Genomic DNA, 26,275 nt, shown 5'->3' with positions numbered 1-26,275 from the left:
CCCATATTTAAACCATTTTTGTAGCTGGTTGTTTGCTGTTCTTATATATTAACAAATCCAACGGACACAAGTATCATCTAAAATATTTTACTGAGTGCCTCAGTTCTACTAACATGCTGCTTGAGTTTTTTTTCAATTATTTTATTTCTTATTGGAGTATAATTGCTTTACAGTGTTGTGTTAGTTTCTGCTGTACAACAAAGTGAATCAGCTATATGTATACATATATCCCTATAACCCCTCCCTCTTGAGCCTCCCTCCTACCTTCCCTATCCCACCCCTCTAGGTGGTCACAAAGCACCGAGCTGAGCTCCCTATGCTATGCACCTGCTTCCCACTAGCTATCTATTTTACACATGGTAGTGTATATATGTCAATGCTACTCTCTCAGTTCATCCCACCCTCCACTTCCCCACTGTGTCCACAAGTTCATTCTCTACGTCTGCATATCTTTTCCTGCCCTGCAAATAGGTTCATCTGTACCATTTTTCTAGATTCCATATATATGCATTAATATTCAATATTTGTTTTTCTCTTTCTGACTTACTTCACTCTATATGACAGACTTTAGGTTCATCCACATCACTACAAATGACCCAATTTTGTTCCTTTTTATAGATGAGTAATATTCCATTGCATATATGTACCACATCTTCTTTATCCATTCATCTGTCGATGGGCACTTAGGTTGCTTCCATGTCCTGGCTATTGTAAATAGTGCTGCAGTGAACACTGGGGTACATGACTCTTTTTGAATTATGCTTTTCTCAGGGTATATGCCCTGTAGTGGGATTGCTGGGTCATATGGTAGCACCTTGATTTTTGATTTGTGTGCTTTAATAATTTTAAAAACTGAATTTCAAACATTTAAAGATCATTTGCATTTTTGCAGGTTTCTGTAGTAGTTGATGGTGGAAAGAAGATGGTGGAATTTATGTTCCGAGCTGTGGAGGGAGATGTGTTGAACTACATTTTTAAAAATCGAGAACTCCATCCTTTGTTTGATCGTCAGTGGCATAAACTTGGCTTCAGTATACAATCTCGGGCCATTTTGGTCTATATGGACTGTAACTTAGTTGCAAGCCGGCATATGGATGGAAAGGGCACTGTGGACTTCCACGGAAGGACTGTTATTGCGACCCGAGCTTCAGATGGCAGGCCTGTAGACGTGAGTTGTGAACTAGTAACATTTATAAATTAAAATAAAAAATCTTATTAAAACCTTTTTCCTTTAATAACTGTATAAGTTATTCCCTTCTCAACACTGTTTAAATTAATTTGCTATCAGATGTGTGAAGCATAGCTATGTATTTCCAACTATATATATATATATATATTTTGTGTGTGTGTGTGTGATACGCGGGCCTCTCACTGCTGTGGCCTCTCCCGTTGCGGAGCACAGGCTCCGGACGCGCAGGCTCAGTGGCCATGGCTCATGGGCCCAGCTGCTCCGCGGCATGTGGGATCTTCCCAGACCGGGGCACGAACCCGTGTCCCCTGCATCGGTAGGTGGACTCTCAACCACTGCGCCACCAGGGAAGCCCTCCAACTATATTTTTACACATATTATTTTCTATCTATTTTCACCCATTTTTCTCTAGCCTGTGAATTTAAAAGAACTAGGTTATGCCTTGAAAAATAAGGTTATTAAAATTAAATGTTAGTAAAAATTGAAAATATTATACAAAAGTAAGCTTGGTCTAAGTTCCTATGTCTTGAATAGAAAGGACTGGAAAAAGATGAAATTTAAGTTAAATGGTTCCAGATTATCTGGTGTTTTCATTCAAGAACAATAGGCTATTTATTCATCCTCAGAATCACAAGTGTTTGTATTGCAGACTATTTTTCATTAGCTTATAATGCTTTTTTAGAGTTCTGTTGGACTGAAACACAACAGTAGGTCATTTGGATGAGAACAATTGTCTAGTAAAACCCTTTCAGATGAAAAGTTTCTTTAAAAATTATATTTGATGCTCACATGGTACAGATTTATTATTAATTTCCCAAAGGCCTATAATCTTTAAAAAGGGGGATATATCTAAATTTGATGACTTCACATTTTCTTATGGGTGGAATGATGGGAAAACCCATAAAAATAATCTGAATGCAGGACACCAATAGGAATTGTTAACGCAAAGCCCTTAACAGTTCAATTTTGTTTCAAACGTACGGTTTTATGCACATACATGTTTGGCCAGCATATTATTTCTAAAGGCCCCTGTGGAAGGCATCAGTGATAGATGACAGATGGGTAGATAGGTATTACATATGTGTGTGTGTGTGTGAGTATATCTATATATCTATATATCTATATATATCTCCAATAAAATATTATTTTTAAACTGTCTTCTCTTAGACACAATGAACAAATCAGTGAGAATGTCATAACTAGGGTTCAGTGATGATTATCAAAATACCCCAGAGCAGGAGAAGCCAATTCTGGACATAAGACATCATGGCATCAGGGAGAGTGAGCTTGGTTGGGGATCAGACAGATGTGACTGTAAATCCTAGCTCATCCACTTAACTTTTATTATCTGCTAATTTATCTTGCTCACTCTTAATTTATCTGAGTCTCGGTATCCTAAATTATAAAATAATATGGGTAGACTTACTAGTTATAATTGCATAGCATATGTGCCATAGTGCATAGTATGTGGTCAGTTTTCTGTGTATTCATTTATTTATTTAGGGCCAGACATGCCATTCAACCCTGGCATAAAAGAGTGGAAAACAACAACAACAAAGTCTGCTCCTCTCTCAAAGATCTTAAAGGCTCAGTCTGTGTCAGAAAGATGGATCAAGTCTGTGTCAGTAAATGGTGGCTGCCAATAATAATCACAGTATTAATTGTAATGACAACAGTCCTAGACAGACCTTTCAGAAAGGTCTTTTCAGAGTCAAGGGAGGAAGTGGAGTCCAGCAGCTAAACCTCAGAGGTGTGACTTCCAGCAGTGGGTGGAGTGTAGGTAGACGGGAGGTGATCTTCAGGGAATTCTAGTAACAGTAGTAGGGGTGGCGGTAGCCCTTGCTGGAGCACGGGTGTTGACTGGAATCTGATCTCCTGCAGGACTAGCGAGGGCAAAGTGGGGAATGGCAAGAACCAAAGAACATGAGGATTAAGATATAAATTCATAACCTTTGAGGGAGAGATGACAGTGAGAGAGGAGCAGGTTATTCCACGAGTGGGGTCCTGACTCCAAGCTCCTGTCTGAAGGTTGAGTGTTGTGTCCTGTGTCTAATTAACATTTTACTCAAGGGAACAACCTGAGGCTGAAGAATATCATTGTGAGTCCTGATGAAAAGCCACAATGGGAAAATTATAGTCTTACAACACTTTCATAGTTTAATGTGGAATCTTAGTTCACTTAAGAAATAATATTAGGGCTTCCCTGTTGGCGCAGTGGTGGAGAGTCCGCCTGCCGATGCAGGGGACATGGGTTCGTGCCCCGGTCCGGGAAGATCCCACATGCCGCGGAGCGGCTGGGCCCGTGAGCCATGGCCGCTGAGCCTGCGCATCTGGAGCCTGAGCTCCGCAACGGGAGAGGCCACAACAGTGAGAGGCCCGCGTACCGCAAAAAAAAAAAAAAAAAAAAGAAATAATATTAAAGCCGTGTCACGATGATGGAGCTTTTAGAGGAGAGAGTCACTGTTTAAACAAACAAATAACATATATATTTTATTTTTTAAAGATTCTTGGTCCTACTAAAACTCTAAGTAAACTAATTTTTTATCATCTCCATACAAGCTCTGTGATTTATAATATCTGTTGTAATGTGAAAATGTTTTTTTTATTCAGAACATGAGTTATCAAAAAAACCTTCTAATGATTAGGTTTTATTTTACATATAGTACCCGTGTGCTTTCGTGCAGAGAAAGGTGACTAAACTGATAAAAGGATTTTTTTTTTTTAACAGAAAAATTCTGTGTGACAGGGTCAGTGCATTCTCATTCTAAAGCACTCTGTCAGTGAAGGATTCTAAAGCAACTAATGAATTGAAAAAGCATAATTAAGCTAGGCTGATTGTAGTTTCAGTGTCATGGGTACTTTATTAGGTTCTAATCCATGAAAAATTGATCATCTTCAGTTAAGTAAAATAATTCATATGAAGGCCCTAGCACAGTGGATGATACATAATAGAATTTCAGTATTTATTGACTATTTAGATAACAGTGTTGATGATAAATTAGTTTTAGTTAAGGAGAAATTTAATTGGAGTCTCTACATTCTTCATTCTCCATAATGGGTATGTTACTGCCTGGTGTTTCATTAGACTATGTAAGACAGTGTATTTAAACTTTATAAATAAAAGTTTACTTCAATAACCTTGCGAAAAGTTATAGAAGAGAAATCATTAAGTTTCATTTCATCTCAGAATTTTGCATTGGCTGCAAATCTTAGGCTGCTCATGAATCCAAAAGATGTCTGGAATTCTTAATGCTTTCTATGAGCTGAATTGATTTTGTTCATCTCAGTGTAGAGTAATAGTTACAGCTTTTCCCCTCCTTTCTTGCTTTTTTGGTGTTGGGTTAGAGATTCAGAGCTAACCTCAGATATCTGCTTTCTATTATCATAGGATTATTATATTATTATAGTTGGGCCTTACTATAGAAAGTACTTACTGACCTCAAAAAAATACATAATCTAGCTCTGTTACATTAGGAGACACAGAAAGATGGGGAAAGAGGAGAGAGAGAGAAAGAGAGAGAAAGGTGGGGAGGAGAAGGGGAAGGAAAGAGGTTGTTCCTGACCTATGTTATATGTCAGGTCATCATAAGATTATTAATTAAATTATTAAATTTACAACCACAAACTAATTTGAAGCAGCCTCTCTGTGCATCTGTCATACTGAAATTTTGTCAATAGTCTGTACCATTTACTTTCTCTGATGTGGTTGTTTGATCTTGCACTTGAAGACATGATTGTACTTTCCTTAAACTACTTTTAATTTCATGTCCAAATGCCAACAAATGTGGATTTGCTGAGCAAATAGAAGAATCAATTATTTTTGTAAAACTACTGTGAGTCTTGCTCAGGAGTATGCCATGTAACATAAAATCCATAGGTATTAGACAGTATCCATGAAAAATAGATAAAAACTAAATACCTTTTTTTCTTCTTATCGTAGTGCATTACCTTTCTTTAATTAAATACTTCTTTTTGATGGTTTGAAACAAGGAGCAAAGATCTGCAATTGCTCTATTACTTGATTTCCTTTACATATAGATTTATCTCAACAGCCAAATCCATATCTGTTTCTCAAATGGTCCATAAAATCATGAATCCTAAATTAAATAAAACCCAAAATATCTGCCAGTGATTTATTTGTATAAATATTAGCTTCTTTTTTTCTTTCCAGTTAAATTACCATCGTTCTCAAATGCCTAAATGTGATTTTCAAAAAGAGAAATACTAATGATATATCTTATTACTAATTTTTTAATAGGTTGAAATTCACCAACTTCAAATCTACTGTAACTCGAACTTCATAGCTCAAGAAACGTGTTGTGAGATATCAGACCCTAAGGTAAGCTCAGTTTTTGGTGTGTGAAGACTGTAGAAGGCCAGTTGCCTGGGCTGTAGAGTCACATGTAGGGCAGCACTGAACGTCTTCTCTTGAAGCCAGACGAGCAAACAGTTCCAAGCAAGAGACCCCTCATGGGGCTGTCCCATCATCTCTTCTCACAATTTTAATCCCAGTGCTTCAACTTAAACTTCAGGAAAGATATGGCCACACTTTGGACTCCACATGAGTAAAAGAGAATTTATGCCTTTCTCGCTAAATCACGCTCTGACGGTAACATCAGCATTTTCCAGTTACAGGGATTTTATGTCTGTGATCATACATTATTCTCACTCACTTCCCTCTCCTAGCCATCACCCTTCCTGGCCAGTATTCCTTTGTGAGAGATTTTTCACCTGCATCTTCCCCTCTCCTCTTACCGCCCTGGTCCACCTTTACCTCATGCCTGGATCGTCGCATTATTGTGTCATCCACCTTCCCTGTCCCTACATAGCCAGAGTAAGTCTCTGCATCACTGCTTTGTAGGTTCATTTACCTTCTTCCACTAAACATCTGTTATTCAGAAACGCTGATCTTCTAGATGTTGTGCTAAGGAACAAGGCTGGCTGACGTGAATAAGACACATTCCCGGTCCTCTGCTCATCTCACCTCAAAGCCTTTGGTTACTCCCTGTTTGCAACAAATTAGAACTTCAGTTTCTTAGTCTCTCATTCTTAATATTCTCAACCTAACTCTACAACTATTACTTTCTTGTACCAACCTTCTATTTAAAAAACCCCACTAAATTCAGTACTTTCTGTATCTTTTATTGCAATGGTCGTGTGTGTCTTATATTATTAGATATAGTTGTATTTGTTTTTAATTTATTCAACTACCTTTTAAACTCATTGAGGGGAATTATACTTTTGTACCCTTCTTTTATGATTAGTGCTTTGTTTGTAAAAGATGTCAAAACATTGTTTCTTGACTTGTTGACTGGGATTAATTCTGAAGTCTTACAGAAAGAACATAGGAAAAGTAAAATTAAAAAGTGAAAATGTTATTCATTGGGTCAGATTTCCCAGAAGTTCTAAACTTACCATTGAAAATTGTAAGAAGATGTATCCATAGTTTAGTAGTTCAAAAATATTTTTAACTTCTATTCCTCACTTTGGGTAGTAGAATAATAATGTGATCAACTGACTCAAAGCATAGCTAAGTCTGTAAAAATTATATGTTTTGCTAACGTAACTTGGTTTTATAAAGCATATCTCCAACCCAGTTTATGGCTCTCATTGCAAGGAAAGCCAGCCAAATATCTTTCTATAAATATCTGAAAAGGTAATTTAGAATGCCAATCTACAGACTTGAAATACCTAGACTTCCTGGAGGCACACATTTAAATCTTGAAGATGTGAATTCTCCAGAAGTTTTTCTTTAATTAATTATGCTTCTTTTATGTGAGAGCTTTTAAAATACATATTTTCCCTGATTGAAAAGTAACAACATGATGTTTTGAGGTACCTAAATATTATACTCTTGACCAATAGTCACTCCAACTTGAATTATGAGAAAACTGTTTAAGGAAATAGGTGATGGATTCGATGGAGTGGCTTGATAATTAAAAGCGGTGACATGACCCCACACGTCATGAAAAAAAACTTTTAAATCATGTTTGAAAAAGATTTGGTTTTAAAGAGTAGAAAATAAGGTAGGACATCATCTCCAACCTTGAAAAAACATAACAAAAGACCGCTTATTTTCCAGCTGATAAGTATTTGGGGGCGGACATCACCATTCTGTTAATCGTTAACAGGAAATGGATATATGCTATATTTACATTTAACGGAAATATATATTTTGGAAGGTAAATAGTTATATAAAAGATACTTAAATGCATCTGCTATAATTTTGGCATCAACTATATTTTTTGAAAAATATTTGAACTCAGCAAATTTTAATGTACTTGCTTAAAAATCTGATTTTGTCCTGTAATTTCAAATCAGACATCCTTTCTGTTAATAATATTTTATAGCATATTTCAAAAGTGAAATTTATTCAGGATAATCTATAAATATATTTCTTTGCTGCTATTAATTAGGGTTTCTCTTTCTGAAGCAGTCATATTTCATGACTACAGACCTAGACAGAATGAAGAATAAACAGGAAGAGAAGAGAAAATCAGCAACATTTGTTGAAAATAAAGGAGAAAGATGATTAAAATTTTGAGGGCTAATTAACTAAATATGTGTCATATCAAAGCCAGAGGTTTATGAAGCAGGGGCTCCTTACTTGTACATCTTATGTTCTCTGTAGGCACTTTTTGGAAAGTGTGAGAAGTTTTATAGTGAAACCTGAGACATGCTTTTAAAGTCTTAAAGTAGTGAATCAGTTATCCAGAGCAAAAGTGTGAGCTCGGAATAGTTCTTGATTATCTAACTGAAACCATGGGGCACGGGGCAGGAACTGGCTGTAAAATCATATCAAATCATATGAGATAAATGGATCGTTTTGGTGATAATCTTGTATGTTTCATTCTAATGTAATTTTTAGACCTGTGGACTTGGAAACTTATGACGATAACTAGACAGCCAATCATTAAATCTGCAGAGAGTAAATGTGATAGAACTAGTGGTAAAGATGGGAAACTAGTCCCAGTTTTTCTGGGAACTATTTTTCTTACTGTGTTTACTGTGCTCACAAGCATTAGAATGCTACACACTTTTTCAAAATATTATTTTGTTTGACAAGTTACATATGTTTACTTTATAAAATTTGGAAAATACAGCCAACTGCATAGAAGAAAATAAATATCAACCATGATCTCATCACAATAAATAACCACAGACAATATTTTAATTTTGTATCCTGACAATATTTTTCCAGTCATATATAATTTGTAGTATATAAAGTAATGTGTGAACACTTCCCCCTAAAATGCAAATATAGAGATATGAAATTGCAAATTCATGAAACTGCAAATTCAGAGTTACAAACCGTGGTAAGGACTCTGGTAAATGATATTGAGAGGAAAGGATGCGTTTATCTTCTTCAGACAGCCATCTGGATTTATTTTTTGACAGAAAAAAAGTTCATTGCTTTGTAACCAAATTTCACTTCATGTGGCCATCCCCACATGTTCTGAACACACTGGATAAGTTATAAAAGTCATCACTTGTCTGTTACAGTGGAGACTTTTGAATAAAGAGCAATGGACTGGAATAAGATATACATACTTTGATTAAATACATACTACCTTAGAGCATAAAAAGCGTTTATTTTCTACTTTTACATGCCTTTATAATCATCTTCTTGAAATAAACGATGTTTTAAAAGTTCAAATTATATTCTTTTATTTTAAAATTTGTTCCCAAAACACATATACCAATGTTATTTGTATAAAGTATTTTATTGTAACAATTGTAATTCTTGTAAACGTTTGATATTACTGTACTTGTCATAAAGTCACCTATAATAGCTTTAGAATTTCTCACCAAAACCAACAATTTAATGCATTTCTAGTGTGTTGTCAGTGTAATAAAAACGTAGGGGTCTAGTGAAAGGGCAAAGTCATTATGGACTTTCACAGGTTGGTGTCAACCTTTGCTTATTAGAAGGAAGTTCTTGCAAGAAACTCCAGTCATGTCTGGTTTGGTGAGAGTCAGTGCTGGGAATGTCACCATGTTTGGAACTGACCCCATATCCTAAAGCCTCTTTCTGGATTTTAGTGCCCAGAGCAGCATGGCTTTGGAAGTACTGCAGCATCATTGGTACCCGCTCATGCCAGTAGAATGTCTGCATTTCTGCCAGCAAAGCAGGAACTTACAGACCAGTGCCAGTGCATTCCAAACAAGGTATGCTCCCTTTCACCTGTGCCCATGGAAAAGCCACGCCACACAGTGAGCCAGGCCCTGCGGGTGTGGCCCTGGTCTTGCCCTTTAGTGCTGGTTGAATCAGGGGCCTGGGCCTCGCAGTCGCTGGGTGGGTTAAGAGAAGGGGGTTGGGGATAGGATCTCCTGGATTTCAATCTGGAGAGTTCTGAGGCCATCTGACCTTCTTTCCTGGGTAGGAAGTAGAAGAAAATAAAGGGAGGAACCACCTGTACAACAGCTAAGTACAAGGGCATAACACATGCCAGGAATAGGCTTCAATTCTGCGAATTCACAGATGAAGGAAACGCAGTGCCTGCCCTTCGACGCATACCCAAAGATACTCTACATAGTGTGGAGACCGTGTCTGTCCAGTGTCCCCAATATCCACCGGCTCTCCTTTCTGCAGTGAGTTGTACAGGAAGTGCAGAGGAGCTCTGTTATCACCCAAAGAATTTGTTTTGCTTGCCCCTTCCTGGTGAGGAAGCCTGGGCCCGTTGGGCTACACAAGCGTCTTTTGTGGATGTTAATGGCACTCAGAGGCCTGAGTGATCTCTGGACGGCTTTCCTCTACACCAGTACAAAGGGAGGGGAAACTTGCCCCAGCTTCTAGAGCAGAAGGTCCCCGGCACCATGACCTGATGCATGCTTAGGCTTAGAGCATCCTGCGCCACTTCCCTTCCTGACTGGAGTAGCGGGGAGGAGGGTGAGGTGGGAGTTTAGAGGAAGCTTACACTTCCTCAAGTGAATAGCCCTGCACAGGAAGCTCCGTGCGAAAGGCAAGTACGATGTGCAGGGTGCGTGGAGGAGAGCACGTGTTCCAGCCCATGGAAGGTCTCAGGGAGGAGATGATGCTGGCAGGCATTTGGAATAGGGGGTAGTGAGCCTTATGATGAGGGGAGAAGGGCCTCCCAGTGGAGGGACCTGCGTCAGCTCCCAGGAGAGCAAAGCTTTGTCTTACTGTTGTCAGCTTCTTATTTATAGACTATGTGTTTTTAGTTCAATGTGACAGAATATTTGATAACACAAAATTCATTTCTGCTCAGGGAGAAGCAGGATTACTGGGAGTTCCAGGCTTACCTGGACAGAAGGGGGACAAAGGAGAGCAGGTAAGACACCAGCCAAGGCTATCGGGACAAAAGAGGATTTGTCCAAAAGTGACTTCACAATTGTGTCCACCTCATTTTTCTGTGTCCCATACAAATGCACATTTCTGTGAAAGGCTATTGAGGGCTGTATTTAAGTGCTGATCACTGAAATAAGGAAGACTATATTGGCATGTAAGTCTGCTTTTGCATTCCGACTGGAAGGCTGGCCTAAAGTGTACCTATAAACCACAAGCAAAATTGTGAAGCAAGAAAGTGTCTTTTAGTTGGGCTCTAGCCTTCTTTAGCATTTTCTTCTCCAGATACATGACGAACTCCTGTTTCTCTGTCTGCTGATAGGTCTCCACTGAAGGTTCTTCCCCACCCTTTATTCATACAGCTTACCTTTGTTGAGCACCTGCTCTGCGTAAGGCCTAGTGCTGGGTGTTAGAGCGGATAGAAGGAATAGGCTATGTTCCGGGATTTTACATCTGGAAGGAGATAGAAGACCTTACAAGGCCACACCAGTTAGGTGCTGTAGGAGGGTTGCAGGGGCCCTGAGGTAACAGTCTTGGGGAGACTGGGGAGAGAGTTTGCTGGAGAAGATGGTGGGTGAGCTGGACCTGTGCAGATCTGAGTCTAGCCAGGATCCATGCTTTTCCTTTCTCCCTGTCCTTCTCAAAACGGAACTGTCTGTTCCCCACTCTTTGAGTCATGTCTTTTTATTAACCATTTTTTAAATTGAAGTATAGTTAATTTACAATGTTGTGTTAGCTTCAGGAGTACAGCAAAGTTATTCAGCAATATATATATATATATATATATATATATATATATATATATATATAAAACTGAATCTATATATATAAGTATATTCTTTTTCAGATTCTTTTCAATTATAGATTATTACAAGACATTGAGTATAGTTCCCTGTGCTATACAGTAGGTCCTTGTTGGCTATCTGTTTTATATGTAGTAGGGTGTATATGTTAATCCCAAACTCCTAATTTGTCTCCCCCTCCATCTCCCTCTGGTAACCATAAGTTTGTTTTCTATGAGTCACGTCTTTTGTTAGCTAACTAGGTAGATTAATTCCTGCGAAGGTTAGGAGTTGATTATGTTCTTACTATCTTTCCAAGGTAGAACAGATTTAAATTCTTTTCATGCCTTACCTTGGACGTCCATGGTTCTAAATTATTTATATAATCTACATGGACTCCTTATTTTAAAAGGTAAGAGACTGAAGTTTGTGAAATGACTGATCCCTCAAAGCTGCACAGCAAGCTTCAGCCAAGCCATCCTTGGTCTTTTGACTCCCAAAGGAGGGTTCACCACTGTACCTTCCATGGGAACTTCTGGCACCTAAGCAAGTGCTTGAGAAGAAATGTTTGGGTTTGGGATGGGCATTTATTTTTGCCCTTGAGATCACACTTGTTTATTTTTGCTTTTATTACTTTTGCTTTTGTAGACATATTCAAAAAAAATTATCACTAAGGTGTATGTTGAGGGGATTACTGCCTATGTTTTCTTCTAGGAGTTCTATGGTTTCAGATCTTACGTTCAAGTCTTTAATCCACTTTGGGTTAATTTTTTTGTATGGTATAAGATAGTGGTCAAGTTTCATTCTTCTTTGCATGTGGCTCTGCAGTTTTCTCAGCACTCACTATTTATTTATTTAAAAAATTTTATTTACTTTGTATTGAAGTATAGTTGATTTACAGTGTTGTGTCAGTTTCAGGTGTACAGCAAAGTGATTCAGTTATCTATATATATTCTTTTTCAGATTCTTTTCCCTTATAGATTATTACAAAATATTGAGTGTAGTTCCACATGCTATACAGTAGGTCCTTGTTGGTTATCTGTTTTATATATAGTAGGGTGTACATATTAATCCCAAACTCTTAATTTATCACTCCCTCCTTTCCTCTTTGGTAACATAAGTTTGTTTTCTATGTCTGTGGGTCTATTTCTGTTTTGCATATAAGTTCATTTGTATCATTCTTTTTTAGATTCCATGTATAAGCAATATCATATGATATTTGTCATTCTCTGTAGGGCTTACTTCATTTAGTATGATAATCTCTAGGTCCATCCGTGTTGCTTCAAATGGCATTATTTCATTCTTTTTTATGGGTATTATTCCATTCTATATATGTACCACATCTTCTTTACCCATTCATCTGTCGATGGACATTTAGGTTGCTTCCATGTCTTGGCTATTGTAAATAGCCAACACTATTTATTGAAGAGGCTATCCTTTCCCCACTGTATATTTGTGACTCCTTTGTCATAAATTAATTGACTATATATGTGTGGGTTTATTTTGGGGCTCTCTGTTCTGTTCCACTGATATATGTGTCTGTTTTTATGCCTATACCACACTGTTTTAATTACTATAAATTTATAATATAGTTTGGAAAAAAGATCCATCTATATGCTACCTATAAAATACTCACTTTATATGTAAGGACACACACAAACTGAAAGTGAAGGGATTGGAAAAGATATTCCAATATTTTGCAAATGGAAATCAAAAGAAAGCTGAGTAGCTATACTTACATCAGACAAAATAGACTTTGAACAAGGAATGTAATAAGAGCCAAAGGTGAATTTTATATAATGATAAAGGGGTCACTCCAACAAGAGGATGTAACATTTGTAAGTATTTATGCACTTAACCCAGAAGTGCCTAAATATATAAAGCAAATATTAACACTCCTAAAGGGAGAAGTAGTCAGTAATACAATAATAGTAGGAAACTTTAATACCCCACTACATCAATGGATACATCATCCAGACAGAAAATCAATAAGGAAACACTAGCCTTAAATGACAGATGAACCAGATGAACTTAAGAGATATATACAGAACATTCCCTCTGAAAGCAATAGAATATATTCTTCTCAAATATATATGGAACATTTTCTAGAACAGATCGTATTTTAGGCCATGAAACAAGTCTTAATGAATTTAAAAGGATTGAAATTATATCAAGCATATTTTTCTGACCACAGTGGTATGAAACTAGAAATTAATTACATGAAGGAAACTGGAACATTCACAAATGTAGAGATTAAACAACATGCTACTGGGCAACCAGTGCGTGAAAGAAGAAATCAAAACAGAAATTAAAAATTACCTTGAGACAAATGAAAATGGAAATATAACATACCAAAATTTGTGGTATGCAACAAAAGCAGTTCTAAGAGAGGAGTTCATAGAGATAAGTGCCCATCTCAAGAAACAATCAGAGGCTCGAATAAACAACCTAACTTTACACCTTAACGAACTAGCAAAAGAAGAATAAATGAAGTCCAAAGTTAGTAGAAGGAAGGAAATAAAAATTAAAGCAGAAATAAATGACATAGAGACTAAAAATACAATGGGAAGATCAATGAAACAAAGAGCTGGTTTTCTGAAGAGAGAAACAAATTGAAAAGCGTATAACTAGCTAGACTCACCAAGAAAAAAAGAGAGGACTCAAATAAACGATAAAAAATGAAAGAAGGCATGGTACAACTGATACCACAGAAATAAAAAAGATCATAATTATTAGAAAATTTATTGTATGCCAAATCTATAAAATATACAAAATGTATCTTAGAGTTATAATGTATTACATCATTTCCCATTTATGATACATTTAAAAAATAATAACATTTGTTTTAACTTCCAGACTACACAAAATTCATAATGACAAGAGTTTTTAGTGGCAAGGCAATGACAGCTGGGATAAAATAAATTGATAATCTACAAAAGAAGGCAAATAATCACTATACTTCCTTTATTGTTTCAGTACATGCACCAGCATTTACTTAAACGAGCATACTCCTTGATGTGCAAATACGACTTCAGATGACCATGGCCATGAATGTGATCAGCTTATTTTAATAAACATGGATGTATTTTTCCTTTTGAGGAGTTGATGAGTACATTTCTGTTCTTATTGTGCTACGTGATCCTGCAACTTTAATGGGCAGTAAATAAAGATGGATTTCCATCTGTGTGAGTCTTGTATATAAGTTTCATTATTAGAGCAGGTGCACAAAATAGTGCCTGCATAGTTTGAAGATCAAAAGTCATCTTTTCTCTAAGGCATATTGAATAGTTGATTTTGTGAAATGATCAGCCGTGCAGTGTTACTAAGGCAACCAGATGTTGTTCTCAAGGTTTCTCTTCTGGTGTGTAAGACCAAAAGAGTATATTTAGGGGCTGTAGGACAGTATATTAGAAGGAGTACCACTCTGGAGCCTGAATCACTTGGGATTGAATCCTGTCCACCTCTTACTTGCTTTGAAAATGATGCTTAATAACACTGAGTCAACAGCTTATTGTGAAGAAGGGATACTTAGTACCAGGAACTGGCACATAGTAGCTACTTAGCAAATGTATGTTTCCTCTACTTTTCTATCCACAGTGTAATTGTTCATGTGTTGAAGGAGAGGTAGAGGTAATCCTTTTAGACTGAGTTTAGTTTCATATGTGGTTTGATTAAAACCACACACATCTTCATTTTGTGAAATAATTCCTTAGAATTTTCAATTGATTGAATGTTTTAGGTTATAAAAACCTTGAGTTGTTATATGCCACTTAGAGTAAATATTAATAATTTAATGATAGTGATTTCTTCAAAAGATCACTCAGTGGTTTAAGTATTTCATTCAAATCTGTGTCTTTTGTTCCCAATCTTATTTGACAAGACTTTTTTTAGATATAGTGTGCTAGTTTTTGAATTTAATTTTTCTCATTCTCATTTTTCTCATTTTACTTTTGGCCCAATGAGATAAAATGAGAAAAGTTTTGAGAATACATTTCCCAAATCTCTTTGCAAATTATGTATTACTCATTACAATATTTCTGAAGGTCTTACGTTTTGAGAATCCTTACTGTCATCTGTGGCAGCTTTATAAAGAGCAAACTTTACTTTATTTATGCCTGTACACTATGAGTTAGACAGCTGTTCTGAATAATCCTGTAAGTAAATCTTGTCCCACCTGGATCAAAACCCACCAATGGCTTCCTATTTCCCTCAAGATAACACTGAAGCTCTAACCACGGGCCACAAGGCTTCCCATAATGTGTAGAGCTCTCCCTACCCCAGTACCCCTACCTATAGTGGCTTCTACACTCTCCCCTTGTTCATGTCTGTTCCAAGGTCTTTGCACCAGGCTACATATACCTGGAATGTTCTTCTAGATATTCACATTTCTCTTTCCTTCACATCATTTAGGCTCTCTCTCATAAATCACTTTAAAATAGAAAGGCCTAGAGGCTTCCCTGGTGGCACAGTGGTTAAGAATCTGCCTGCCAATGCAGGGGACATGGGTTCGAGCCCTGGTCTGGGAAGATCCCACATGCCGCGGAGCACCTAGGCCTGTGAGCCACAACTGCTGAGCCTGCGCATCTGGATCCTGTGCTCCGCAACGGGAGAGGCTGCGACAGTGAGAGGCCCGCGCACCGCGATGAAGAGTGGCCCCCGCTCGCTGCAACTGGAGAAAGCCCTCGCACAGAAATGAAGACCCAACACAGCCAAATAAATAAATAAATAAATAAATAAAAAATAGAAAGGCCTCTTCTGACATCTCTCTGTAAAAAGCATCCCTTCATTCCACCTCTATCTTCTTTCTTTTCTTAGCACTTTTATTGTCACTTGACTTGTTATCATTATACCTCTATTTATTCCCCCATTAGAATATGAGTTCAGTGAGCACCATACATAGAACAGCACATAATAGGAGCTAAAAATACGTTGAATGAATGAACATTCTACCACAAGGAAAGTCTAAGTCATCAACTCAGCTGTTTCTAGAACCTGTGAATTCTCTGCCCCAGTTGCCCGGTGGACCTTGCCAAGCAGGGCGAAGAGTCAGTTTGCAGAGAAGGAGCTAGATAAGCTAAATCGTTAAGAACTGTTATATTATTCACTAATGTTCTACTACACTTTTTCCTTTATAAACAAAAGCATTTAAAAAAATTTACATAGTGACCTGATTAGTTTTAGCTTGATGTTACCCACTAGTTAATGATGAATCAGAAATATTTGGAGAAAAGCCACAAGTTTGGGCATGACTTAGTGTTTATTTGCCTATTTTCTCATCCACACTGTGATGCTTCATTAGTCTGATTTACTGCTTTTTTCTTCATAAAGCTTATGACCCCCTCTCATGGAGAAAGGTAGTTTGAGATTCAGCCACTGCTTGTAAACACATAGCTGTGATGAGCATTCTGTATCAGGCCACCCAATCAGAGCATCCTAACCATGCCCTCTGTCCAAGACTAAACTATGGATGACATTATTAGAAATAGTAATTAATACTTTTCTTTCATTTAGACTCAATTATTGTAATTTTCTGAATCTTTTAATTCCCTTTTCTTAGCAGATGTGGTTAGCAGCCTAATTACTTAGCAACTACATTACTTTCTCAGTTCTTTAATACCCTTGCTAATACCTTCACCCACTTCAGAGTTGAAATTCCCTCAGTTTTATAAAATAGCAGCTCAATTTCAATGTTCCTGAACCTAAGGAGGAGTATGATCTGAGGTCTATTTGGGGAACAATTTTCCAATTTAGTTTTGTATTATTACCTTCCATATCAAGTTAATTTCCCAAAAAGTGTAGGCTTTATGAAATGATTGCTTTGTAGGTATACTTTTAGAGAAAATCAAAATAATTTAAGATGAAATGTTAACTTACTTGACTGTATAGTCAAAAACTTCAGTATTCTACTATGCCTACTCTCTAATCTCACTGTATGGAAGTTTCCATTTTGAGTGGTCTAGTGTGTTAACCCAGAGGTTACTAGTGAATTTCCCTTTATTTTGTTTCCAATGTGACATTACTCATGTGCCCATTCTGAAGACACACCACACCAATAAAAAAATAATTGAATCAAAATATATTCATAATTTTTTAAAAGAAGGAATATTTTTCCCTTAGTAATAACCTCAAAGAAGCAAGATTTAATATTTATGGTTTTGAATTTTTGTCTATGTCGATATGAGAAATAAAGAATATTTCTTCATCCTTTCTAATACAATATTGAGCATGTTGGATTAATTGACAGGTTCTTTTTTGTTTTTGTAATTTTACTCCATCTGATATAATCTCATCTAATCTATAGGAACTTGAAGTTGACATTTATTTGTATGCCTTAAATCTGAAATTAACATGTAACATCAGGGTAATAATGGTATTATATACTTATAGAATTCTAATGGGTTTATTAATCTCTACCAAGCATTAGTAATAGAGAAATTCATTCAGAAAGTTTACATTATTGTCCACTGTCTCAAGGATAAATTTACTAGACTGAATTTGTGAAAGAGCCATAAAGGCAGATAAAGGTAGCCCATCAGCTTCACTGAGCAGATTTTTTCAGTTAACGTGGATGAGCAAGGAAACTGACAAAAGGATTGACCCAGCTTCGGAGTGTTTTCCTGGAGGATGTAATGGAAGGTCAGGCACACTAAATATAAAAATATGGGTACCTTGGAGTCTGAAATTTCATGACTTATTTGAATTGAAAGTACCAGGTACTAGTTGAAGTAACAGCAATAGAATCATTCCTTAACCTTTGATAAATATAGAAGAAATAAGAAAGCTGTACTGCATATGTCTGTGTGGAGAATGTATAGTTTGAGTTTTGATTAGCACTCTGATATTTATTATTAACTTTCTGATAGTTTATTAATTGTCAAAAGTATAGTTAATGACTTGTGAATAATAGGAAAAAAGAACTTAATGGCACACACTTCGGTGCGAGCAAAAGCAACTCATCTATGACAACCTTAGCAATTAATACACCTTTGAAAAAACTCCTAATGAGAATTTCTATATTTCAGGGTGCAGTTGGTCTTCAAGGTGAATTAGGTGCTCCTGGAATTCCTGGGGAAAAGGTATGTGGATCTGATCCTTGATTAAGCTTTGTAGCTATTTTACCAAGTTGTATCAGAGAGGAAGGGAAAATACACAGAACAAGTCTGGTATTTCGGGGTGTGGGGGGGCAGTCAGCAAACTGTGGCCCTGCAGGAGGGCTGTTAAAAATTCCTGCTGTATGATTTAGTAAATCAGGTTTTACTGGAACACAGCCATGCTCATGGGTCTTCATAATGGCTAAGACTGCTTTTGTGCTACACAGCAGTGTCTGGTAATTGTGGCAGAGATTCTAAAACATTTACTGTCTGGCCCTTTGCAGAAAACACTTGCTTCAGAACATTAGTCATTATTCTAAGAGACCCAAGGCTTCTTAATTTCACTGTTTTATGTTTGGTATAGTATCTTTCTTGCGGGGGAGGGTTACTTATTGATATGTTTTGTCTTTTCTCTCTTTCTTTTTAAATTGAAGTCTAGTTGATTTACAAGGTTGTGTTAGTTTCAGGTGTACAGCAAAGTGATTCAGCTATACATATATATATATATATATATATATATATATATATATATATATATATATATAAATCTATTCTTTCTCAGATTCTTTTCCTTTATAGTTTATTACAAGATATTGAATATAGTTCCCTGTGTTACACAGTAGGCCCTTGTTGTTTACCTCTTTTATTTATAGCAGTGTGTATCTGTTAATCCCAAGCTCCTAATTTATCACTCCCCCACTTTTCCCTTTGGTAACCGTAAGTCTGGTTTCTATGTCTGTGAGTCTGTTTCTGTTTTTGTAGATAAGTTCATTTGTATCATTTTTTAAGATTCCACAAATAAGTGACCATATGATATAGGATCTTTTAATATGTATTTCACTGCAGACATAAATAAACATTTAAAAATAAAGTACTTGGGCCTCCCTGGTGGCGCAGTGGTTGAGAGTCCGCCTGCCGATGCAGGGGATACGGGTTCGTGCCCCGGTCTGGGAGGATCCCATATGCCGCGGAGCGGCTGGGCCCGTGAGCCATGGCTGCTGAGCCTGCGCATCCGGAGCCTGTGCTCCACAACGGGAGAGGCCACAACAGTGAGAGGCCCGCATACCACAAAAAAAATAAATAAATAAATAAAAATAAATAAAGTACCGCATGAAATATGATAAATAAAAATACAAGAAATATATTTCAATCCATCAATAAAATGATTTTCACATTGTCTTCTCTAATACTGTAAAGATGATTCTAAATAATGAATCCACTCACAAGAGGTTAGCATACTTATTCAGGAAACTTTAAAAAATTGTTATATTTGTAAATTAGATTGCAATTATCTTGTCTTATTTTTCACTTAAATTGCTGAATTATTAGAGTTTTATATGTTGATGCTAAGAAGATTCTCTTGTTCACTAAAATAAATTTAACATAAATTTCCGTAGCTGTTCTAGCTGTACTAATTATCAAGTGAGTCCATTTTACCTCATTATCTAGAGGGTCATGACCCCTGTGGTTATGAAGCTATCACTGGCACGAGGGGAACTGAAGCTGAAGTGGTAGGAGGTTCAGAACTTATTTTCTGAGTCCTTCTTAAATGTGTCTCTGATATCTAACTGCTTCACTGATGTTGCTCTGTTTCTTTTAGAAATTATTCAGCCTAATATGCAAATTCTTTACTCCTGTAAATGTTAGACTCAGTAAAACCCAACAAACTTTGTAAATAATGATACCTTGCTGCAAGCTAACGATTATTTGGGCTGCTGTCCTCTTGCTTAATCTTTCTGATGACATTAAACAAAGACACTTCAGTAAGTAAAAGTTCCTTCAGACACTTGTTTAAAGGTCTGAATCCTTCAAAATGCCATTTCTCCAAGAGAATACTACTTAATCACCTAACTCTTGAAAGGTTGCCCAGTCCAAATTTGCTTTATATACCCATTTCACCAATCTCTTCCTAAAATATATTGTTCAGATTGTTTAGATTTCAGATCATTGGGATTTTAAAAAATACTTGAATATGGGAACTTTTTTTTTTTTTTTTGCCAAGTACAGAATCACTGGAGAACTTGGACTATAAAATAGATCATTAGACTTTTTTTTTTCATATATCTTAGAGCTGAGTAATGCTACTTTTTAAAAATCAAATCATACATATGATTATAGAAACAGTAAAATGCCAGGCAAAATAGAAAAGACAAATTGAGAAAAGATAATTACAACGTACATACAAGAGAGGGATTACTTATACCACCATATGAACAAATCTTTTTTTTTTTTTATACAGCAGGTTCTTATTAGTCATCCATTTTATACACATCAGTGTATACATGTCAATCCCAATCGCCCAATTCATCACACCACCACCACCACCCCCTGCCGCTTTCCCCCTTTGGTGTCCATACGTTTGCTCCCTACATCTGTGTCTCAATTTCTGCCCTGAAAACCAGTTCATCTGTACCATTTTTCTAGGTTCCACATATATGCGTTAATATACAATATTTGTTTTTCTCTTTCTGACTTACTTCACTCTGTATGACAGTCTGTAGATGCATCCACGTCTCTACAAATTATGCAATTGCGTTCCTTTTTATGGCTGAGTAATATTCCATTTTTTAAATAATTTTATTATACATGTACCACACCTTCTTTATCCATTCGTCTGTCGATGGGCATTTAGGTTGCTTCCATGACCTGGCTATTGTAAATAGTGCTGCAATGAACATTGGTACATGACTCTTTTTGAATTATGGTTTTCTCTGGGTATATGCCCAGTAGTGGGATTGCTGGATCATATGGTAATTCTATTTTTAGTATTTTAAGGAACCTCCATACTGTTCTCCATAGTAGCTATATCAATTTACATTCCCACCAACAGTGCAAGAGGGTTCCCTTTTCTCCACACCCCCTCCATCATTTGTTGTTTGTAGATTTTCTGATGATGCCCATTCTGACTGGTGATACCTCATTGTAGTTTTGATTTGCATTTCTCTAATAATTAGTGACGTTGAGCACATTTTCATGTGCTCCTTGGCCATCTGTATGTCTTCTTTGGAGAAATGTCTATTTAGGTCTTCTGTCCATTTTTGGATTGGATTGTTTGTTTTTTTAATATTGAACTCATGAGCTGTTTATATATTTTGGAGATTAATCCTTTGTCTGTTGATTCATTTGCAAATATTTTCTCCCATTCTGAGGGTCGTCTTTTCATCTTGTTTATGGTTTCCTTCACCATGCAAAAGCTTTGAAGTTTCATAGGTCCCATTTGTTTATTTTTGTTTTTATTTCCATTACTCTAGGAGGTGGATCAAAAAAGATCTTGCTGTGATTTATGTCAATGAGTGTTCTTCCTATGTTTTCCTCTAAGAGTTTTATAGTGTCCAGTCTTACATTTAGGTCTCTAATCCATTTTGAGTTTATTTTTGTGTATGGTGTTAGGGAGTGTTCTAATTTCATTCTTTTACATGTAGCTGTCCAGTTTTCCCAGCACCACTTATTGAAGAGACTGTCTTTTCTCCATTGTATATCCTTGCCTCCTTTGTCATAGATTAGTTGACCATAGGTGCGTGGCTTTATCTCTGGGCTTTCTATCTTGTTCCATTGATCTATATTTCTCTTTTTGTGCCAGTACCATATTGTCTTGATTACTGTAGCTTTGTAAAATAGTTTGAAGTCAGGGAGTCTGATTCCTCCAGCTCTGTTTCTTTTCCCTCAAGACTGCTTTGGCTATTTGGGGTCTTTTTTGTCTCCATACAAATTTTAAGATTTTTTGTTCTACTTCCATAAAAAATGCCATTGGTAATTTGATAGGGATTGTATTGAATCTGTAGATTGCTTTGGGTAGTGGAATCATTTTCACAATATTGATTCTTCCAATCCAAGAACATAGTATATCTCTCCATCTGTTGGTGTCATCTTTAATTTCTTTCATCAGTGTCTTATAATTTTCTGCATACAGGTGTTTTGTCTCCCTAGGTAGGTTTATTCCTAGGTATTTTATTCTTTTTGTTGCAGTAGTAAATGGGAGTGTTTCCTTAATCTCTCATTCAGATTTTTCATCATTAGTGTATATGAATGCAACAGATTTCTGTGCATTCATTTTGTATCCTGCTACTTTACCAAATTCATTGATGAGCTCTAGTAGTTTTCTGGTGACATCTTTAGGATTGTCTATGTATCATATCATGTCATCTGCAAACAGTGACAGTTTTACTTCTTCTTTTCCAATTTGTAGTCCTTTTATTTCTTTTTCTTCTCTAATTACTGTGGCTAGGACTTCCAAAACTATGTTGAATAATAGTGGTGAGAGTGGACATCCTTGTCTTGTTCCTGATCTTAGAGGAAATGCTTTCAGTTTTTCTCCATTGAGAATGATGTTTGCTGTGGGTTTGTTATATATGGCCTTTATTATGTTGAGGTAGGCTCCCTCTGTGCCCACTTTCTGGAGAGTTTTTATCATAAATGGGTGTTGAATTTTGTCAAAGGCTTTTTCTACATCTATTGAGATGATCATATGGTTTTTCTCCTTCATGTTGTTAATATGATGTGTCACATTGATTGATTTGCGTATACTGAAGAATCCTTGCATCCCTGGGATACATTCCACTTGATCATGGTGTATGATCCTTTTAATGTGTTGTTGGATTCTTTTGCTTGTATTTTGTTGAGGATTTTTGCATCTATATTCATGAGTGATATTGGTCTGAAATTTTCATTTTTTTGTAGTATCTTTGTCTGGTTTTGGTATCAGGGTGATGGTGGCCTCATAGAATGAGTTTGGGAGTGTTCCTTCCTCTGCAATTTTTTGGAAGAGTTTGAGAAGGATGGGTGCTAGCTCTTCTCTAAATGTTTGATAGAATTCACCTGTGAAGCCATCTGGTCCTGGACTTTTGTTTGTTGGAAGATTTTTAATCACAGTTTCAATTTCATTACTTGTGATTGGTCTGTGCATATTTTCTATTTCTTCCTGGGTCAGTCTTGGAAGGTTATACCTTTCTAAGAACTTGTCCATTTCTTCCAGGTTGCCTTTTTTTTGGCATAGAGTTGCTTGTAGTAGTCTCTTAGGATGCTTTGTATTTCTGTGGTGTCTGTTGTAACTTCTTTTTCATTTCGAATTTTATTGATTTGAGTCCTCTCCCTCTTTTTCTTGATGAGTCTGGCTAATGGTTTATCAATTTTGTTTCTCTTTTCAAAGAACCAGGTTTTAGTTTTATTGATCTTTGCTACTGTTTTCTTTGTTTCTATTTCATTTATTTCTGCTCGGATCTTTATAATTTCTTTCCTTCTGCTAACTTTGGGTTTTGTTTTTTTCTTCTTTCTCTGGTTCCTTTAGGTGTAAGGTTAGATTGTTTATTTGAGATGTTTGTTGTTTCTTGAGGTAGGAATGTATTGCTATAAACTTCCCTCTTAGAACTGCTTTTGCTGCATCCCATAGGTTTTGGCTCGTCGTGTTTTCATTGTCATTTGTCTCAAGGTGTTTTCTGATTTCATCTTTGATTTCTTCAGTGATCTCTTGGTTATTTAATAACGTACTGTTTAGCCTCCATGTGTTTGTGTTTTTTACATTTTTTTCCCTGTAATTGATTTCTGACCTCATAGCATTTTGGTCAGAAAAGATGCTTTATATGATTTCAGTTTTCTTAAATTTACTGTGGCTTCATTTGTGACCCAAGATGTGATCTATCCTGGAGAATGTTCTGTGCACACTTGAGAAGAAAGTGTAATCTACTGTTTTTGGATAGAATGTCCTATAAATATCAATTAAATCTATCTGGCCTGTTGTGTCATTTAAAGCTTTTGTTTACTTATTTATTTTCATTTTGGATGATCTGTCCATTGGTGCAAGTGAGATGTTAAAGTACCCCACTATTACTGTGTCATTGTCGATTTCCTCTTTTATATCTGTTAGCAGTTGCCTTATGTATTGAGGTGCTCTGATGTTGGGTGCATATATATTTATAATTGTTATATCTTCTTCTTGGATTGATCCCTTGATCATCATGTAGTGTCCTTCCTTGTCTCTTGTAATAGTCTTTATTTTTAAGTCTATTTTTTTCTAATATGAGTATTTCTACTCCAGCTTTCTTTTGATTTCTATTTGCATGGAATATCTTTTTCCATCCGCTCACTTTCAGTCTGTATGTGTCCCTGGGTCTGAAGTGGGTCTCTTGTAGACAGCATATATATGGGTCTTGTTTTTGTGTCCATTCAGCAAGCCTTTGTCTTTTGGTTGGAGCATTTAATACATTCATGTTTAGGTAATTATCGATATGTATGTTTCTACGACCATTTTGTTAATAATTTTGGGTTTGTTTTTGTAGGTCCTTTTCTTCCCTTGTGTTTCCCACTTAGAGAAATTCCTTTAGCCTTTGTTGTAGAGCTGGTCTGGTGGTGCTGAATTCTCTTAGCTTTTGCTTGTCTGTAAAGCTTTTGATTTCTCTGTCGCATCTGAATGAGATCCTTGCCTGGTAGAGTAATCTTGGTTGTAGGTTCTTTCCTTTCATTACTTTAAGTGTATCATGCCAGTCCCTTCTGACTTGTAGAGTTTCTGCTGAGAAATCAGCTGTCACCCTTATGGGAATGCCCTTGTATGTTATTTGCCGTTTTTCCCTTGCTGCTTTTGATAACTTTTCTTTGTCTTTAATTTTTGCCAGTTTGATTACTATGTGTCTCGGCGTGTTTCTCCTTGGGTTTATCCTGTATGGGACTCACTGCGCTTTGTGGACTTGGATGGCTATTTCCTTTCCCATGTTAGGGAAGTTTTCTACTATAATCTCTTCAAATATTTTCTCTGGTCCTTTCTCTTTCTCTTCTCCTTCTGGAACCCCTATAATGCAAATGTTGTTGCTTTTTATGTTATCCCAGAGGTGTCTTAGGCTATCTTCAGTTCTTTTCATTCTTTTTTCTCTATTCTGTTCCGCAGCAGTGAATTCCACCATTCTGTCTTCCAGGTCACTTATCTGTTCTTCTGCCTTAGTTATTCTGCTATTGATTCCTTCTAGTGTAGTTTTCATTACAGTTATTGTATTGTTCATCTCTGTTTGTTTTTTCTTTAATTCTTCTAGGTCTTTGATAAACATTTCTTACATCTTCTCAATCTTTGCCTCCATTCTTTTTCCGAGGTCCTGGATTGTCTTCACTATCATTATTCTGAATTCTTTTTCTGGAAGGTTGCCTATCTCCACTTCATTTAGTTGTTTTTCTGGGGTTTTATATTGTTCCTTCATCTGGCACATAACCCTGTGCCTTTTCATCTTGTCTGTCTTTCTGTGAATGTCGTTTTTGTTCCACAGGCTGCAGGATTGTAGTTCTTCTTGCTTCTGCTGTCTGCCCTCTGGTCTAGACTTCTTTATTGTGGGGTGTAAAATAAGATTTAATTGGGTTTACACAATTTATAAAGGGAAAGTGGATAAAATTCCCCTCTATGTTTTAAAACAGAATTTACTAAGATTGGTATAAAATACTGTTAATTGGGGCTTCTCTGGTGGTGAAGTGGTTAAGAATCCACCTGCCAATGCAGGAGACATGGGTTCGAGCCCTGGTCCAGTAAGTTGCTCCCACGTGCTGCAGAACAACTAAGCCCATGTTCCACAACTACTGAGCCTGCGTGCCACAACTACTGAAGCCCGGGCACCTAGAGCCCCTGCTCTGCAATAACAGAAACCACTGTAATGAGAAGCTGGAGCACCACAAGGAAGAGTAGCCCCCGCTCGCTACAACTAGAGAAAGCCCGGTGCAGCAATGAAGACCCAACGTAGCCAAAAAATAAATTAATTAATTAATTAAATAAGTCTAAATAAAAATACTGTTACTTGAATTTGGTGCAACAAGGTGACATCTCTTGGATCCTATTTGCGGAAACCAGGCATAAGGTGCTACTGACTGACTGTGGAGGAGGCTTTTAGCTCCGAAAAGGAGTTCTCAGCAGGCGGGACTCCATACAGGAGCTAGAGAG

General features: G+C 36.7%; 1 protein-coding gene across 1 annotated transcript in view; it reads left to right on the top strand.

Moving 5' to 3' along the window:
* COL19A1 (collagen type XIX alpha 1 chain) overlaps nt 1-26,275 on the top strand; it is a gene marked incomplete at both ends in the record, with an annotated part of 351,791 nt that overhangs the window by 43,434 nt on the left and 282,082 nt on the right. Inside the window, 4 exons of the mRNA XM_079716663.1 lie at nt 893-1,168; nt 5,448-5,528; nt 9,233-9,358; nt 10,420-10,482. Coding sequence (XP_079572789.1) covers nt 893-1,168; nt 5,448-5,528; nt 9,233-9,358; nt 10,420-10,482 — 546 coding nt within the window. The remainder of the gene's footprint in view (nt 1-892; nt 1,169-5,447; nt 5,529-9,232; nt 9,359-10,419; nt 10,483-26,275) is intronic.

This window comes from Hyperoodon ampullatus (genome assembly GCF_949752795.1).
Source record: "Hyperoodon ampullatus genome assembly, chromosome: 12".
NCBI lineage: Eukaryota > Metazoa > Chordata > Mammalia > Artiodactyla > Ziphiidae > Hyperoodon > Hyperoodon ampullatus.
This window is presented reverse-complemented; position numbering and strand designations above follow the sequence as displayed.